The 19,008-nt window shown below is 37.4% G+C and overlaps 1 protein-coding gene across 1 annotated transcript in view; it reads left to right on the forward strand.

The window, feature by feature from the left end:
• BAIAP2L1 (BAR/IMD domain containing adaptor protein 2 like 1) overlaps positions 1 to 19,008 on the forward strand; it is a 140,321-nt gene that overhangs the window by 101,134 nt on the left and 20,179 nt on the right. The window contains exons 6-12 of the mRNA XM_043976763.1: positions 524 to 661; positions 1,202 to 1,354; positions 2,307 to 2,474; positions 5,346 to 5,493; positions 8,103 to 8,310; positions 10,047 to 10,124; positions 10,925 to 11,105. Of these exons, the coding sequence (XP_043832698.1) occupies positions 524 to 661; positions 1,202 to 1,354; positions 2,307 to 2,474; positions 5,346 to 5,493; positions 8,103 to 8,310; positions 10,047 to 10,124; positions 10,925 to 11,105 (1,074 nt within the window). The remainder of the gene's footprint in view (positions 1 to 523; positions 662 to 1,201; positions 1,355 to 2,306; positions 2,475 to 5,345; positions 5,494 to 8,102; positions 8,311 to 10,046; positions 10,125 to 10,924; positions 11,106 to 19,008) is intronic.

The following is a 19,008-nucleotide window of genomic DNA, read 5'->3' on the forward strand; positions in this document are numbered from 1 at the left end:
TTATCATTCCATCTTTCTCTGTGCCCTATGACCTTGAAGACTATTCTTTCTCTTCACTGTGACCTCTATTCCTTACATTCTCCAGTTCTAATTGGTCTCCCTTCTTCATGTCTCTGTTGACTCCAGTCCATCTCCCACTCACTGGATTTCTCTAAAGTGTAGGTCTGAACACTGTCACCCCCTGCTCAGTGGGCTCTAGTGACTTCCTGTTAACTTCAGGATCTAATATAAATGCCTTTGGCACTTAAAGCTTTTCTTAACTTGACCCCTTCCACATTTCCTGACTTTTTATACCTTACTCTCCTCCACACACTATGTTTGAGCAATATGGCCCTATTTACAGTTCCTCAAACACAAAAGCCCGTCTCCTCAAAGCAGAGTTTTTGCATTTCAACCAGCAATGCTTTACCTCCCTACTATAATTATAAGATTTTCAGAGATGCAAAATAGAAGACCTGGCCCTTCATTAATGCTAATTGACAGTGATAATTGAATAACCATGCATATGGCGTTTTAATTACAGGCAACTCTAAAGAGATACCAAACAGAACACAGAAGTAAATTAGATTCTTTGGAGAAATCTCAGGCAGAGTTGAAAAAGATTAGAAGGAAAAGTCAAGGTGGGAGAAATGCCCTGAAGTATGAGCACAAAGAAATCGAGGTAAATAGAAGCTTCCTATCTGATTTTTCCAATGTCACCTTTGGGGTTGATTTGATTTCTTTGTTATTTTGCCTATAGATGATTCCTGGTAAATGGTAGGCTTCCCTATCTCAGTCTTTATCTACTAATATTCTACCAGATAGGATGAATGAAAACTAATTTAATTTGATTTAGTTTAAAGCAATTAGTAACCAAAAGCCTAGAGGCTGTTGAGTTTTCTATAGTTAAAGACTGTTCTTAAGTAAGCCCTAAAAATGTTAGCATTTTCTCCTGAATCAGATTGAATATGTGTGGTGCCCTGTTGCCCAGTTTAACAATGATCACCTAAAAATAGGCTAAGTGACCTTGTTGATATCTGATCCAGCAAGGGTATCTACATTTCGCTTTCACTATTTTCAAGCTTTAAAAAAAATAATGAACTAACATTACCAAGTGTTGGACTACAAATATTGAACTTGTACTGTGAATTTGGATTCTGTGCTCTGGATAGCTTGACTATTAACATTGTTACACTTGTATAATTGCCATTTGTTTCCTTAGTATGTAGAAACTGTCACCTCTCGTCAGAGCGATATCCAGAAATTTATTGCAGATGGCTGCAAAGAAGCTCTCCTTGAAGAGAAAAGGCGATTCTGCTTTCTGGTTGACAAACATTGCTCTTTTGCTAATCACATAAATTACTATCACCTACAGGTAAGTATAAAAGGGAAATAAAATTGCGAGGGGGCTAGCAATCTTATTTCCAATTTCAGATAGAATTCCCACTCACATAGGATTATAAAGTTGTAGATTTAGAGCTGGGAAGGGACATCCTAAGCCAGGGGATCTAGCCTAACCCCTTCTTTTTATGTCTGAGGAGAGGGAGGCCTAGGGAAGTTGAGTGATTATATTATATATAGAGAGAGAGAGAGGTCATAGAGGTAATAGGCAGCAGAAGTAGAATTTTAACTCAGTCCTCTGACTCAACTCTTTCTACTCTATCTATCACCATGCTTATGTTCTGCACACACACACACACACGTGTGTGTATGCAGGATATATAATATATCAAATACAAGCATGTATATTTCCTATGATGCACTACTGAGCACATAGTAAGTAGATTTGTTGTTGCTTTTCAGTAATTTTAGTTATCTGACTCTTTATGACCCCATTTGGGGTTTTCTTGGCAAAGATCCTGAAGTAGTCTACCATTTCTTTCTCCAGCTCATTTTACAGATGAGGAAACTGAGGCAAAAAGGGTTAAGGGACTTGCCCAGGATTATACAACTAGTAAGAATTAGAGGCTGGATTTGAACTCGGGTCTTTCTGACTCCAAGTCTGGCACTCTATCCATCGTGCCATTAATAAATGTTGTTGAATTGAATTCAAAGCCTAAGTCCTTTTGAGTAAGTGATGATATCTTCATGTGTCACAAAGGCAGAATTTGGGAACCAGAAGCTAAAAGGCAGGCATTCCCATTCTGAGCCATGCAATAATGGTCCAATCTCTTACCCTCTCTGAGCTTCAGTGTCTTTGTTTAGAAAATGGGAGGTTTGGACTAAACGATTTCCAAAGTCCCTTCCAGCTCTCTAGCTGATCACTACAGGAGATGTCTTTTATCACCAAGTTCCTCTTTAACTCTTTATTTCTTTTGCTTTTACAGTCTGCAGAATTACTCAATTCTAAACTACCAAGATGGCAGGAAACTTGTGGTGATGCCACCAAAGTGCCAGAAAAGATCATGAGTATGATAGAAGAAATAAAGACACCAGGTTCCACCCCAGTATCAGGAACTCCTCAACCTTCACCAATGATAGAAAGAAGTAGTATGGTGGGTACTTTTATTTCCACTTCTATATTATTATGTGTTTAGGCATACCTTTTTCTAGAAGACAATCTGACCCAAGAGTTGTCTTGGTATAATGAATAGAGCACTGGGCTTCGAATCAAAAAGACTTAGGTTCAAATCCTGCTTCTTTCTTTAAAAATAATAAACATTTTTATTTGTGATTTTGAGTTTCATATGGCCAAAGGGCTATAAAACTGTGCATACCCTTTGACCCAGCAATACCATTATGTCTTTTCCAAAGCAATCATAAAAAAGGGAAAAGGACCCACATGTACAAAAATATTTATTGCTGCTCTTGTTGTGGTGGCATGGAATTGGAAGTTGAGGGGATGCCCATCCATTGGAGAATGGCTGAAGAAGTTGTGGTATATGAATGCAATGGAATACTATTGTGCTGTAAGAAACGATGAACAGGCAGATTTCAGAGAAACCTGGAAGGACTTACATGAACTGATGTTAAGTGAGATGAACAGAACCAGGAGAACACTGTACACAGTATCAACAACATTGTGTGTTGATCAGCTGTGATAGACTTGACTCTTATCAGCAACACAGTGATCCAAGATAGTTCCAAAGGTCTCATGATGGAAAATGCTCTCCAAATCCAGAATCTAGATGCAGATTGAACCATACTATTTCTACTTTTTGGGGGTTTTTTTTGAGGTTTTCCCCTTTTGTTCTGATTCTTCTTTCACAGCATGACTAATGCAGAAATATGTTTAATGTGATTTTATATATATATATATATATATATATATATATATATATATATATATATATATATATATATATATATATGTGTGTGTGTGTGTGTGTGTATATATATATATAACCTATATCAGATTGCTTGGTTCCTTAGCCGGGGGGACAAAAATTTGGAACTAAAAATCTTATAAAAACAAGTGTTATGGGGCAGTTAGGTGGCGCAGTGGATAGAGCACCGGCCCTGGATTCAGGAGGACCTGAGTTCAAATCTGGCCTCAGACACTTAACACTTACTAACTATGTGACCCTGGGCAAGTCACTTGACCCCAAATGTCTCACTTAAAAAAAAAATGTTGAAAACTCTCTCTGCATGTAACTAGAAAACAATAAAATACTTTTAGGATTAATTTTGAGTTCCAAATTTTGTTCCTCCTTCTGTCCTCCCCTCTCTCCTCCCTGAGGTAGTAAGCAATCAGATATGGGTTATACATGTGCAATTATGTAGAACATTACCATATTAATCATTTTATATAAGAAAACTTGAATAAAAGGAAAAAAGAAAAGAAAATGAAAAATAGCATGCTTCAGGCTACATTCAATCAATATCAGTTCTTTGGAGGTGGAAGTATGCTTCATCATTGGTCCTTTGGGATTGTCTTGAATCATTGTATTACTGAGAATAGTTGTCATTCTCAGTTCTTCATCAAACAATATTGCTGTCTCTGTGCATAATATTCTCTTGATTCTACTCACTTCATTATACATCAGTTCATACAAGTCTTTCCAGGTCCTTCTGAAATCATCCTGCTTGTTATTTCTTATTGCACAATAATATTCCATCACCATCATATTTTGTTTAACCATTCACCAGTTTATTTAACCATTCACCAGTTGATGGACATTCCTTTGTCAAATCCTGCTTCTGATACATACTAGCTGTGTGATGCTGGGACCAGTCACTTAACCTCAGTTTCCTCATCTGTAAAATGAGGGTGTTGGTCCTTTCCATTTCTAAATCTTCTCTGCCTCCTAGTGGAGATTCAGCACACTTTCAAGAAGAAGCCACTCTTTCTGAAAAGATCCTTTCATTCCTTTCTTCTGCCCCTCCCCCAACCCAGGTTTTGAAACTCTCTGTGGGAGGTTTGCAGCATCACCTTAAACAACATTCTGGGTACTGTGGAAATTTCATTTCTTTTTCTAATTTTTTGAAGGTCCCAAGGTGAAAACATATATTTCTCCTGGGAATTTACAAATATCTGGAACTATAGCTGTGAAAAATTATTATGTTACATGCCTCTAACATCTCTTACAACAACTATTGTATACAACAACATGATGCAAAGATCATTGCCCTCCCCACCCCCTCCAAAAAAATGAATGATACTAATAGGCGGATGGAAATCTATCCTTGATATCTAAAAACCCTGGGTTTAGGTCCTGTTCCTTACATGTACTGACAGTGTGATCCAAAACAAGTCAGTTAATTTCCCAGGCTCTTAAGTAATGTACTAGGGTTATAAATTGCTAATCTCTGCCTTGATAAAGGGAGCTTACTCGCTGCCAGTTTCTTGTACCAGTAAAATCACAATTGTCTAGTGCAACTCAAAATAATAATAATGTTCTAGGTTTAGGTTGGGCTTTCCAATAAAGACTGTAAAGCATTAAATCAATCAACAAGCATATATTGAATTCCTACTATGTGTCAGGTGCTGAGTATACAAATACAAAGAAAGAAACAATCGCTATTCACTAAGTAACTGTTGTTTTGTTGTTCGGTCGTTTCAGTCATGTCTGACTATTCATGACCCATTTGGGGTTTTCTTGGCCAAGTTATTGGAATGATTTGCCATCTCCTTCTCAAGCTCATTTTACAGATGAGGAAACTGAGGCAAACTGGGTCAAGTGACCTGCCCAGGATCACAAAACTGCTAAGTGTCTGAAGCTGGATTTGAACTCAGGTCTTCCTGACTCCATGGCTGGCATTCTATATACTGTGATACCTAGCTGCCTCTTAAGCAACTTGGTCATGTCTAAATTTAATAGAACTTTACTAATAACACAGAAATGATATTTGTGCTATAATTTCAGGCAATTAATTGAATATCATTACTTTTGCTTTGTTAATGTAATATTAATTATTATTCACAGGTTGGGAAAGAATATGACACTCTCCCTAGGTATTCACCAAAGATGCCCCCAATTTCTTCGGCCAAAGCATATGCGAGTCCTCTGGTTGATATGTTTAACAACCCAGCAACCATCCCAAAGACTTCAGAAAGGTTAAATAATACAGCTGGTAAGGAATTTGGTTGTAGTCTCTTTGAACCAATACTTAATTTGTAATTATACTTTATGAATACTTTAAATAAGACATGTAGTGAAAAATAGAAATCTATCTAGTGCCAGCAATAAAAATTAGATTTAAAGGATTAATCCTTCAAAAACAAAGGTCCAAAAACCCCAAAACAAAGGTCCAGTAATGTTTTAAGAACATTTTGATTAGTGATGTGCTGGTTATTTTGTGATACATGCTGAATTTATACATTGATAGATGGCTTAGGACCTGGGAAGGAATGAACAAGCATTTTTTTTTTGTTTGTTTTGTTTTGTTTGGGGGGGGGGGTTGAGGTGACTGGGGTTAAGTGACTTGCCCAGGGTCACACAGCTAATAACTGTGTGAATCCAGACTTGACCTCAGATCCTCCTGACTCCCAGGGTCCATGCTTTATCCTTTGTGTTGCCTAGTTACCCCAGTGAACAAGTTTTTGGGTTTTTGTTTTGGTTTTTGGGTTTTTTTGTGAGGCATTTGGGGTTAAGTGACTTGCCCAGGGTCATACAACTAGTAAGTGTCTAGTGTCTGAAGACGGATTTGAACTCAGCTCCTCCTGAATCCAGGGCTGGTGCTCTATCCACTGTGCCACCTAGCTGCCCCTGAATAAGCATTTTAATGAATGTTTACATTCCAGGCACTGTACTGTATTGTACAATGCTCTGCATTGTATTATCTCTTGTATTCAGAACCTTACTTTCTAAATCTTCACTGAACAAACATTAATTAAGCATCTACTTATGTCCAGGGCACTATGCTACAGTCTGGGAAGACAAAAACAAAACGAGTCCCTGCCCTCAAGGAACTTACCTTCTACTGGAGGGGCTCATATCCTGGGGATATAACCTATAGCCAGTGATATCTGTGGCCATTATCATGAAACCGTATTTACAATGAAACATTCTGAGACACGTTTCAGATTGTAAATTCACAGACTATTACTCCTCTTGCCAGTAGGCTCAGAATCCAAATAAGTGTTTTTCATCTTTTCTAGCAAAGAATTATGTGTGCAAAATCAATACTATTGGGTGACTTTCCCAAATGATTAAATTCTTCATGCAGCCAAGATTACTAAACAGTTCTGAAAATTAAAAACCAAAATGTAAACTTGCATTTTTAGCCCTAAGCATAGAAGGATTAATTTTTGTATGAAAACTACTAAGCCCCCTAGGAGGTCATGATCCCTTTCCTTTTCCTCTGTCCTCAGTCTACTTTTTGAGTCCCACTTCAAATAAAACTGACAAGAATCAACTGTGTGTAAAAAAAAATAACATAAGATTTGGCCTTTGAAGTAGCTGGGACAAATATGAGCATAGGAAATCTTTAGAAAGACTTTTGATTGAGAGAGATCTGTATGGCAAGAATATTCTGTAGTCTTTTACCTTTGGGAAATGCTACAAGCAGTAGTAGTTTAGAATGTGTAATTAAAATATTGTTTATAAGATTCATATTCATGTGACTTTGATTTTGTGGTTTTGGCAAATGTCAATGAAAACATTTAGTTGTTTCAGTACTACCTGGGTAATTAGAGTTTGGAAGGATTGCTATATTTAAACATTTGAGTATTACAGTCTATACAAGTACTAAAGAGGAACAAAAGCAACATTTTGTTAAAAAAAGAAATACACCAAAACGCATCTCAGGTTTAAAAGTTGGGAACAACAACTATTTGTCTGGAAAGAAACAAATTTCTCCATCCCTTCATATTATGCTTTTCAAAGTGGTATAATGTATCTTTTTTATTATTATTATTTTGTGTGTGTGAGGCAATTGGGGTTAAGTGACTTGCCCAGGGTCACACAGCTAGTAAGTGTTAAGTGTCTGAGGCCGGATCTGAACTCAGGTCCTTCTGACTCCAGGGCCGGTGCTCTATCCACTTCGCCACCTAGCTGCCCCAGTGTAATGTATCTTGATTGGAATGTTTAAAGTATTTTCTCTACTCTTATGTTTCCATTTACTTGTTTTTTGGGTAAGCCCATTAGGTGAAGTTGGGGAAACTCACATTTTTAGATTTTTCCGTCCTGAGTAGTGATGTCAAGATCCTTTGATCAAAAATTTTCTCTCTCTCTCTTTTTTTTTTTTTTTTTGGAGGGAGAGTAAAGGAACAGTAGAATCTGTTATTGGGATTTGAGTTGTAGTTTTAAAATTTGGCATTTATTTCCTTTGAATATGATTAAAGTGTAGAGTACATGGGATGAGAAAATACTTTCTTGCCATCAGGGAGTAAAGTAGCTTTAGAGTTACAAAAAGAATGACCATGAACAGAATCAGACTGGCAAACTGAAGAAAGTTTTGGTTTTCTTTAATGATCTAAGGGAAAATGTTTGTGGTCTGGGGGGAAAAAAAAATTCCTCTGGCTATGTTTCTTTCTTTCTCCCATGCCCTTAGTCTGATACTGATCAGAAGCATTGTGAAAAGCCAGCCAGTAACTTGGTTGGATAGCTTGGGATTGTTGGCAAGGGTTACAATAAGTGGCTTGGGGATTCTACTGATTTGAAGCTGGCCTACATTTTGTTTAAAACAATTTAATGTTTTATTGTATTGATTAGCCATCAATGTTGCATTCATTTTAACAGATAATTCAGAGGATCCCAGTTTACAGCGATCTATTTCTGTGGCAACGGGATTAAACATGATTAAAAGGCAGAAAGTAAAAACAATCTTCCCACATACTGCTGGAAGTAACAAGACATTGCTTAGCTTTGCACAGGGAGACATCATCACATTGCTCATCCCAGAGGAAAAAGACGGCTGGCTCTATGGAGAACATGACCAAACCAAAGTGTAAGTCAGTGAGTTGTGTGCACCGTGGTTACACAAGAATTAGAATGACTATAACCCAGAGTAATTGTGGTATTTGGAAAAGTCCTGTTAGATTGCTGCTGCAATGAAATTTAGCAAGCAAAAGTAAGATTGTTGTTGTTCAGTCATTTTAGTCATGTCCAACCCTTCACGAGGACATTTGATGTTTTCTTTGGCAAAGATACTGGAGTGGTTTGCCATTTCTTTCTCCAGCTCATTTGATAGATGAGGAAAACAAGGCAAATGGAGTCGAGTGACTTGCCTAGGGTCACATAGTGTCTGAGGCTAGATTTTGACCCAGGTACCTCTGATGCCAGGGCAGGTGCTCTATACACTGAACCACCCAGCTGCCCAAAGATTTTTTCCTAGAAAGACTTTAAAACAGAAAATAAAACCTTGGCCAGATTATATATATATATAGTTTTCTATGATCATTTAGAATAGAGGCAGTGTGGAGCACTGGATAGACACCCAGTCTCAGAGCCTGAAAAACCTGGGTTCAAGTCCCACCTCTAATACATACACTCAACAGTGACCCAGGGAAATTCACTTTATTTTTGAATGCTCTGGGACTTGCCCAGGGTCACACAGTAAATGGCTGAGATCTGACTTGAACTCAAGAAGATGAGTCTTCCTAACTCCAAGCTGGGCACTTTATCCACTGTGCCACCTCACTTCTCTAAGGCAAGTTTACAGTGAAGGAAAATAATAATAATAGCAGATGCATATAACCACTTTGAAGCTGACAAAACATTTTATACGTAGACACATGCGTACATGCAGAGTAAGAGAGAGAGAGAGAGAGAGAACAATGTGCATAATTTTATCTTCTAAGTATAGTCCAAGGCAAAATAATGTTAAGTTCCTAAAAAAAAAAAATACAAGGTGCTATGAGGGTTAAGTACAGGAAGAACTGACACACTGTTAAGGGAATCAGGCAATGTTTCATGGAAGAGGGAACACTTCAGATGTGCCCTGAAGGATAGGCAGGTAGATTTTTGACAGGGATGCAGGAGGAAGCCACTGCAAACAAAGAAACCTCACAAGAAGAGGCATAAAGGTAGGAGAAGACAGTGCATATTGAATAGTTCAAGTTGGCCAGAAAATAGATTAGGCCAAGGGAGCAGTGACAGATGAAGATTAAAAAGATAAAACGGGCCATACTGTGGAAGGCCTTGAATGCCAAATTGAGGAATTTGGACTTCATTAGGTAAGCAGTTGGGAGCAATTCCCATGTTTTTGAGTAGAGCATGATCAGAGCTGTATATCTATCTACCAGATATCTATCTACCATTTCAATAAGGAGGGCCACCGTACCCTGCTCACCTTTTGAGATAAAAATATTACTGGAACAGTGAATAAAGTGTTAGACTTGGATTTAGAGAGAAATGTTCAGATTCTACCTCAGACTTGCCTCTCTCGGCCTCAGTTTTTCTCATCTGTAAAAGGGGATAATAACAACTGCAATACTTAATTCACAGAGAGATTGTAAGGATCAAACAAGATGACATATGTAAAGTGCTTTGCAAACCTTAAAACACCACATAAAATCTGTTATTGTTGTACTTATGTGCCAAAGAGAAATGTTACCCATGATTTTTCATTTCAGACCTTCATATTTTTCTTTACTAGTCAAGCCTTATGGTAAATTATTTCATTATAAACAAAATAAAATTCAAATGAAAATATAGGTGATGGTTGTTTTTTCTTCACTGTAGGAGGGGCTGGTTTCCATTATCATATACAAAACCACTAGAAGAAAATGAAGAAGAGACACTAAATGTGCCAACTCCCAGGTAATCATTTGAGTTGTTAGTTGTATTTCTCTATGCAGAATGCACTCTTTGCCTGAAAGTTTTATTGTCCAATACTTCTCCAGGTAGAGTCATTATTCATTAACAGACCAGAGACTCATTGCATGTTGAATAGTAATAAAAAGCAGCTTCTAAGTTGTTATCACTATTCTGCATTTTTTACCTTACATTTATGTAATTCCTTTCCTTAAATCTTCTACAACATGAAAATAGTATTTCAGGCCCAGAATCTCCAAATAGGAGAGGAAGTCGATAACAGATTGAGATATTAAGAGGAAAGTAGATGATAATGTATAATATCTAACAAAAATAAAAAATTCATCTTAATTATTGACCTCCCTCACATATTTCTTCAGTACCTAATGTGTTCTAAGGAGGCCCATAACAAAACAAATGAGAAGGATAACAAGCATAATAGAAAGTGATAAAAACTATTGTACTTCAAGGGCCAGCGTACTGGTTTAAAAACAAACAAATTAGGCCAATTTGATACCAGCAGTACTAAATACAACTGACATTTATTATGTGTCAGGGGCTTTAAATTTCAATGTATTTAGAAATCTCCCAGATATCATAAATTGTTCTCTCTTATTCCTAATGCTTTTTCAGGATTTCTCAAGTGTCTAGTTATAAGTTCTCTCAATATATAGCCCTTTCTTTTTTACTTTGCAAATAAATTTAGTGCAGGTTCTGATCACTAGATATTAGAAGCTTTGTTGTTTGGACTGTGAGACATGATCTAATACATTTCTCCCCCTTCCCCTTCATTTTTTGGTTTGTAGCCCTGCACCTGTTAGAAGCATCAGTACAGTGAACTTAGCAGAAAAAAGTAATGTTGTCATCCCGCCTCCTGATTATCTAGAATGTTTGTCTGGAGTTGCTGCTGCAGATAGAAAAATAGATACTTCTTCGAAAAGTTCTACATTTAAACCACCAGCACCCAAACCAGAAATCACATCTCCTGTGAGTAAAACTGACCAATTCCCAACCTGAACAGCAAAACCATATTCCCTAGGCTAGAAATATTTCACCTCTTGACACAATGAGGTCATTCTTTGTTGTTCAGTTGTTTCAGTTGTGTCCAATTCTTTTTTACCCCATTTGGGGTTTTCTTGGCAAAGATACTAGAGTGGTTTGCCATTTCCTTCTCCGGCTCAATTTATAGATGAGGAAACTGAGGCAGACAGGATTACACAACTAATAAGGAGTTTAACTCAGGTCTTCCTGATTCTATATCCAGTCCTCTATTCTCTGCCATCTAAGCTGCCCTGAAGTCATTCCTACCAATACTTTTATCTCCTTCACGAACTTTAGGTAGTATCAATACAATAAGGAGTGTTTCCTCAATGCCTACCTTCCAGGTCCTTCTTTGTCATACAACCCTTAACTTAAATAATTCTTTTGTTCTTGTGTTATCCTTTAATTGTTTACAAGCCATTATTCTCCTGCTGGCCAGATTGTTTTTTCATATACACATCTCTTATCAAGCTCTTCCCCTCTTCTTGTTTAAGCCACGAATGCACACTAATCCTTTGTCTAGTTATCTCTTTGGCTTTTCTTCATTTACCAATGTGTTGTTTTTTCTTTTCTGTAGAGCCACTCTAAAATTTAGGTTTACCTATGTAACTTACTGTTGTTTACTTATCTTCAGTCATGTCCAGTTCTTCATGACCCCATTCTGGGTTTTCTTGGCAAAGATACTCAAGTGGCTCCCCATTTCCTTCTCTAGCTCATTTGACAGATGAGTAAACTGAGGCCAGCAGGGTGAAGTGACTTGCCCAGGCTCACACAGCCAGTAAGGATCTAAGGCCAGATTTGAATCCAAGAAGATCCTGACTCCAGACCAGGCACTCTATTCACTGCACCATCTAACTGCACTTATTACTTATACATAAATCAACTCATTTTTATTATTCTTCACTTGACTCTTTAAAATATCTTTACTATCCTTATTTGACTAGAAAATAACTAAAGTTTTAAAGAGGATGAGGGCTGTTCATTGATTCCTTCCTATCTTAGGGACATGGGAAATCTCTGTGCTGGTTGGGCCTTTTCAGGAGGAAGAGTAAGTCTCTTCATAGTTGTACTCTGCTTCTGCTCACGACCTTTTCTCTTTTTACAATTCTGTTTGTTATATTAAATGGAGGAGTGACTTGTATAGTGAAAAGAGCAACAGACTCTGAGTCCTAAGACCTAAATTCAAATCCCAGCCTACTACATACTACTTGTACAAATTGGAGCCCGATGGGACCTCGTTTTCTTCATCTGTAAAACGAAGGGGTTCTACTTAAATGATCTCTGGTGCCCTTCCCAGTTTTAAATCTTCTGATCCTAAATAGGTTGTCCTTCATTTAGAGTTAACCTTGAGGAGTGTTGGCAAAACAAGTAGACTGCCTAAGCACTGAGCCATATTGTAGTGTATTTCAGTTCCCACAAGTTCAAGCTCTTGGATTCACATTGAGGAACATATTTCTCCCACATATGTTCCTTTAGATGAAGAGACCATATTTCATAATATTTATACCCTGTATTACTCTAAAGCTACTTTTAAAAGCAGTTCCTCATAAGAACTTAATGCAGTATTGAAAGTAGACCTTTAAAAAATAAAAAGTAGGACTTTCCCATTTAGCTAAGGGAATACAATTATACATATGGCAATTGACTAAAAAGTTATTTGTTAGGGAAGAAAATTAAAGGCATATTTGTTGTTTTTTTCATTTTCAGTCATGTCTCACTCTTCATAACCCCATTTGAGGTTTTCTTGGTAGACATACTGGAATGTTTTGTCATTTCCTTCTCCAACTCATTCTTAGAGATGGGGAAACTGAGGGTTAAGTGACTTGCCCAGGATCACACAGCTAAGTGTCTGAGGCTGGATATGAACTCAGGTCTTCCTGACTCCAGGCCTAACACACTTATCTACTGTACTATCTAGCTAGTATATAGATATGTTGGCATGCATCTATCTATCTACCTATCTATGTATACACACACACACACATATGCACATACATATATACATGTATGTATTTGGTTTTTAACAAATTGTAATTATTTTATTCATGCATTCATTCTATCAAGAATCTAAATTGAAATTCAGTTTCCATTGATGCAAACAAAACTATCATTTCTCTGGGCTGAGGAGGAGGGGGGAAAAGAAATTACTTTGGTTCTATTCAATAACTAGGTGTTAAATTTGGAACTGGTCTCCACATAATTCTTGGGACACAAAAATAGTTTTTCACATGACAAAAGAACCTCTGTAGTGCATTTTATAATGTTATAGTTTTCTTAAAAGTAACTGCATTTTACAATAAATTCAAGGTAGGGTTAAAAAAAAGTATATTCCTTTTGAAGAATTAATGGTTAATCTAACAGTGCTTTTTAAAATGAAATAAAGAAATCTCAGCTAGAAAGTAAACAATTCATTCAAGAAGCATTTATTAAACACCTACTGTAGACACTGGGGATACCAAAAAGAAAAATGTAAACACAATCCCTACCTTCAAGGATTGCAGATTTAGAGTTGGGCAAAATCTTAGAGGTCTTTAACTTAGTCCAAACCTCTCATTTCACAAGTGAGGAAATTGTAGCCCAGGGAGATAAAATAAACTAATAACATACCCATGGCCACATGGCCACTAAATGTTAGAGAGAGGATGTGAACCTAGTTTTTCCTGACTTTACGCCTGACTCTTAAACAACTCTACCACACAATCACTCATGAATCCTAGAATAGAATGATTTCATATTGACTTAGATTATGGACCTAGCACACTTCTGCTTACCTTCTGTTGGGAAGAAACATACTCAGATGAGTAAATATGAACCATCTACAAATACATTACACAAAGTAATTTCCAGTAGGGGAGGGCACTAGCAACTGGGAGGACAAAGAAGAGGCCTCCCATAGGAGGGGGCCCATGAGCTGACCCTTGAAGGGAGCATGGGATTCTGGGAGATGGAAGAATATGCTAAGCAACACTTGACTATCTGGCTAAGAGAGAGACTGGTATCTAGTTTTAAAAGCAAGAATTTTTATTCCTTTCTTATGTTTTTACTTCACGTATAAAGTGATGGTTAAGAAAATACATAATAATAGGCAGCATTTCTATAACGCTTTGAAGTCTGCAGAACAGTGTATGTATATTGTCTCATTCCTCCTCACAACAGCTGTATGAGGTAGGGGTTATTATTATCATCCCCATTTTACAGATGAGGAAACTGAGGCTGAGAAGTCAAGTGATTTGCCTGTAGACATGTAGCTAGTAAATATCTGAGTCAGGATTTGAACACATGTCTTCCTGACTCTGAATGTTCTGTGTTGTACCAACTCAGTATATATAATACACACATGCATATGTGTATATGCATGCATATATATATATATATACACACACACACACACACACACACACACACACACATAGAAATGCATATATCACTGATTGTGAATTGATTATTTGGTATCTGAGATCTAAATTTGTACCTTAATTTCTGAGTGTACCATGTAGATAAGGATATCATGAAAAGTGATCAGATTACATAACATGCAAATGAACTGACACCCATAAAATATCTCTTTTTTTCCCCCTCTACTTCCTTGTATCTAAGTCTTTTGAATGGAGAAGTTCTAACAAGGAAAAGAATTGTGTATGTTATTGCAAGGTAATATAACCAAGAAGGGTGTGGAGATGAAAGGGAAGAGAAGGGAAAAGTTAAGGTGTGTTTTCTTCTCCCTCCTACCCCCTAACAGCAAGCAGACGTGCTTAGCTCTCTGATTTGCTTTTGTCTCCCTCCATGTACTCCCTTAGTGAGCTAATTCCCTCTCTCATGACTTCAACTATCACCTTTCAGGAGATGAATTCCAAACTCACATTTCTAGTCTTGACTCTTCATTGGAACTTCAAGCTGTTAATTGAGTTCAAATCCAGCTTCATATTCTTACTAGCTGTACAACCCTGGGCAAGTCACCTAACCTCTCCATGCTTCACTTTCGTCATCTGTAAAATGGGGATAATATTGCACCTTCCTTACCAGGGTTGTTTTGAGGATCAAATGAGATAATATTTCTAAAGTGCTTAGCTCAGTTCCTGGCACATAGCAGATGCTATATAAATGTTAACTATTGTTATTATTATTAATGGAAAGTTGGCTTAAAATCTGGCCACTAGGCTATATGGATTCCCAAGCCCAGAGTCAACCTTGCCTCGGATGACCATATCTAATGAGTTGTCAAATCATATTAATTTTACCTCCACAAAAGTGCTTACATGCATTCCTTTCCATTCACATAGCAGCCATCCTAGTTCAGGTCCTCATCTCCTTTCACCTGCACTATTGCAACTTTTTTTTTTTTTTTTTTTAGTGAGGCAATTGGGGTTAAGTGACTTGCCCAGGGTCACACAGCTAGTAAGTGTTAAGTGTCTGAGGCCGGATTTGAACTCAGGTACTCCTGACTCCAGGGCCGATGCTCTATCCACTGCGCCACCTAGCTGCCCCTATTGCAACACTTTTGTTGTTGGACTCCCAGTTTCCAGTATCTTCTCTTATTTTTCCTCCACAAAACTGAACAAAATAATCTTCATAAAAGCATGACCTTTTCACTTCTCTCCTCAAGAATCTTCAGTGACTCCCTCTTTTCTCTAGAATAAAATACCTACTCCTCGGTTTGGCCTTTAAAAACCTTTCACACTTTGGCTTTAGCCTATATTTCCCATTGCTTCCCCATAGGCATGATGTATTCCAGCCAAACTGGCCTATTTATTGTTCCTTGAATTCAGCACTCCATTCCCTACCTCCATGCCTAGAATGCATACCTTTATCATCTTGGCCTCTTCAAGGACCGACATGGATCTCCTTATATATCAGATATTTCCTATTGTTAGCACCCCTCCCTCCTAAAATTATCTTTTATTTACATCTCTGTTTATTTCCCCCATAGAATGTATTCTCTCTGAGGAGGACTGGTGTACATTTCCTGTTCACCCTTACCCTTGGCACTGTGCCTTATGAGTAGTAGGCTGCTTGGTAGATATTTGCTGGAGTGTGTTGAATATTTTTCACCTTTTTGGGGGGTTGTTTTTGTGTAAACTTTAGTATTGCATTTAATCATTTTTTTATATATTTGAAGATAAAGACAAACTCAGTTTTGGTCATGGCATGTCCATCATTTGGAAAAAAAATCAGTAGCATCTTCAAGAGGATTCAATTTTTAATATATGATTGATGGGCTATTTCTATACCTCTATGAATCAAAATAAATGCTGAGGATTATGCAACAGTTAATAAGTTGCATAAAGTAAAAAAGAACCACTGTCTACTATAGAGACATTTCATTTTAATTTCTTTTCATATTTTAATGAACTCATTTACCTCTTCCAGGGACAAAAAGAAAATGTGTTGGTTTTGTACATATTCATAAATTGGAAAATGATTGTTTTTCTGATCTGGAAGTTAATGAAAGGGGTAGGGGAAAGATACTTTCTTGTTCCAAGTAACTATCAACTGAGTTTTGAGATTTGGGAGGGAAAACATGCGGTTCCTTAGAGCTAGAAACATAACCTAGTAACAGAGACAGAACAAGATATTTGTGTTTCCTTAGCAAGTTTTGAAAATTGGGCTTTGTTGGAAAACAATTTGGAACTATGCCCAAAGGGCTATAAAACTGTGTATACCCTTTGACCCAGAAATCCCAAGAGATCATAAAAAAGGGAAAAGGACTCACCTGTGCAAAAATATTTATAACAACTCTTTTTGTGGTGGCAAAGAATTGGAAATTGAGGGGATACCCATCAATTGGGGAATGGCTGAATAAGTTGTGGTATATGAATATAATGGAATACTGTTGTGCTATAAGAAATGATGAGCAGGCAGATTTCAGAAAAACCTGGACTTACATGAACTGATGCTGAGTGAAGTGAGAAGAACCAAGAGAACATTGTACACAGTAATAGCAACATTGTATGATGATCAACTATGATAGACTTAGCTCTTCTCAGCAATACAGTGATCCAAGATAATTCCAGGACTTATGATGAAAAATGTTCTCCACATCCAGAGGAAGAATTATGGAGTCTTGATGCAGATTGAGGCATGCTATTTTTGCTTGTTTTTTTGTTTTTTCTTTCTCGTAGTTTTTCACTTTTGTTCTGATTTCTCTTTCACAGCATGACTAATGTGAAAATGTTGGTTTTTGGGGGTTTTTTTACAAAAAAAAACACTACCAGCAAAAAAAAGAAAGAAAAGAAAATTGTGCCTTGACTATAACATAAGGAAGTACAAGGCAGAACGGCTTAGCGGATAGAATACTGAACTTGAAAGTCAGAAAGACCAGGGGCCAAATCTCATGTTCGTTAACTTATTAACTGTGTTGACCCCAAGCCTCAGTTTCTTCATCTGTAAAATTGGAATAATAATACCTACTTTGCAGAGTTGTTATGAGCCTCCAACAAAAAGAAAGCAGTAGAGCGCTTAGCTTAAAGCTGTCTATAAATCTGAGCCATCATTTTTATCACAAATGATACATGTCTAGCATTTGAAACAAATGAAATACATTTGAAAGCAGATTTGGGGGCATTTAAAATGTGCACACTTAGTTTTTTGTTTTTTTGTTTTTGTTTTTGCAGGGCAATGAGGGTTAAGTGACTTGCCCAGGGTCACACAGCTATTAAGTGTCACGTGTGTGAGGTCATATTTGAACTCAGGTCCTCCTAAATCCTGGGCCGGTGCTCTATCCACTGTGCCATCTAGCTGCCCCATCACACTTAATTTTGTTTTGTTTGGTTTTTTTTTTTAAGTGAGGCAATTGGGGTTAAGTGACTTGCCCAGGGTCACACAGCTAGTAAGTGTTAAGTGTGAGGCCGGATTTGAACTCGGGTACTCCTGATTCCAGGGCCGGTGCTCTATCCACTGCGCCACCTAGCTGCTCCTCACACGTAGTTTTTTAAACCCAGCTTTAAAGGGTGAGCTTCGCTGTGCTCTTCCTAACTTTGCTTGCTTTACAGCTGCCCATAGCCAGTGGATCCCTTTTCTGCCCATGTTGTCTGAATGCTGATAACCTTTCCTTAAGGACTACTTATTGTGTGACCTTGCTGCTGCTTCTATTTCTCTTGTTTTCCATCTGCAGACTAATCTGTCCCTGGGAAAGGGAGAGCAATAATTGTGTTTAAAAATGGAAAACAATCATATAAAACTAAAAGTACTTTGCCATTATGGTTAAATTATTCCTGCTGTTGTAAAATTACTTGGAGCTAACTTCCATCACTGATGCAGAAGGCGATTTGTGCATTTGATACAAAGGTTTAGATCTTTCCTATCCTAAAAAGAAAACCCATCCACTGGAATTTTTTTTTTTTTTTGGTGAAATGCAACCAGCTATGAGTCAGTATACATTTGTTACTTATTCATTTGTTAAATTTGTGCTCAAGAGGTCAATCTCAATACAGTATTTCGCAGTGCTCCAGTCAAATGAGATAGTCTAAGGATGTAGCTGTCAGCAAATAGGTCATCATCAGTGAGGACAGAAAGAAAGCAAGAGTTATTCCAAAGGAAATAATTCCAACAGGTGAAATTACTCCTATTTATAATAATCAGCCTCTGGCAAAGACAGCAGGAGACACATGATCTGGCTATCTTTGTCTCTGGAAGCCTAGGGAAAAATTGGATGTGCTTCAAGAAATGAAAGCAGGGAAAGTACAGATCATACAAAGTAGAACAATGAGCCATTCACATGTTTGATCCAGAATTTAACGGTCAAGGAACACTTATTGTAGCTGAAAACAAAACATAAATTACCTGGAGAAGAGTCTTCCAAAGCCCATAGAGTTGGAGAGAGGAAATGTTCGACTTTGCTGAGGAGGGGGTG

Source organism: Dromiciops gliroides, chromosome 1, assembly GCF_019393635.1.
Source record: "Dromiciops gliroides isolate mDroGli1 chromosome 1, mDroGli1.pri, whole genome shotgun sequence".
NCBI classification, from domain to species: domain Eukaryota; kingdom Metazoa; phylum Chordata; class Mammalia; order Microbiotheria; family Microbiotheriidae; genus Dromiciops; species Dromiciops gliroides.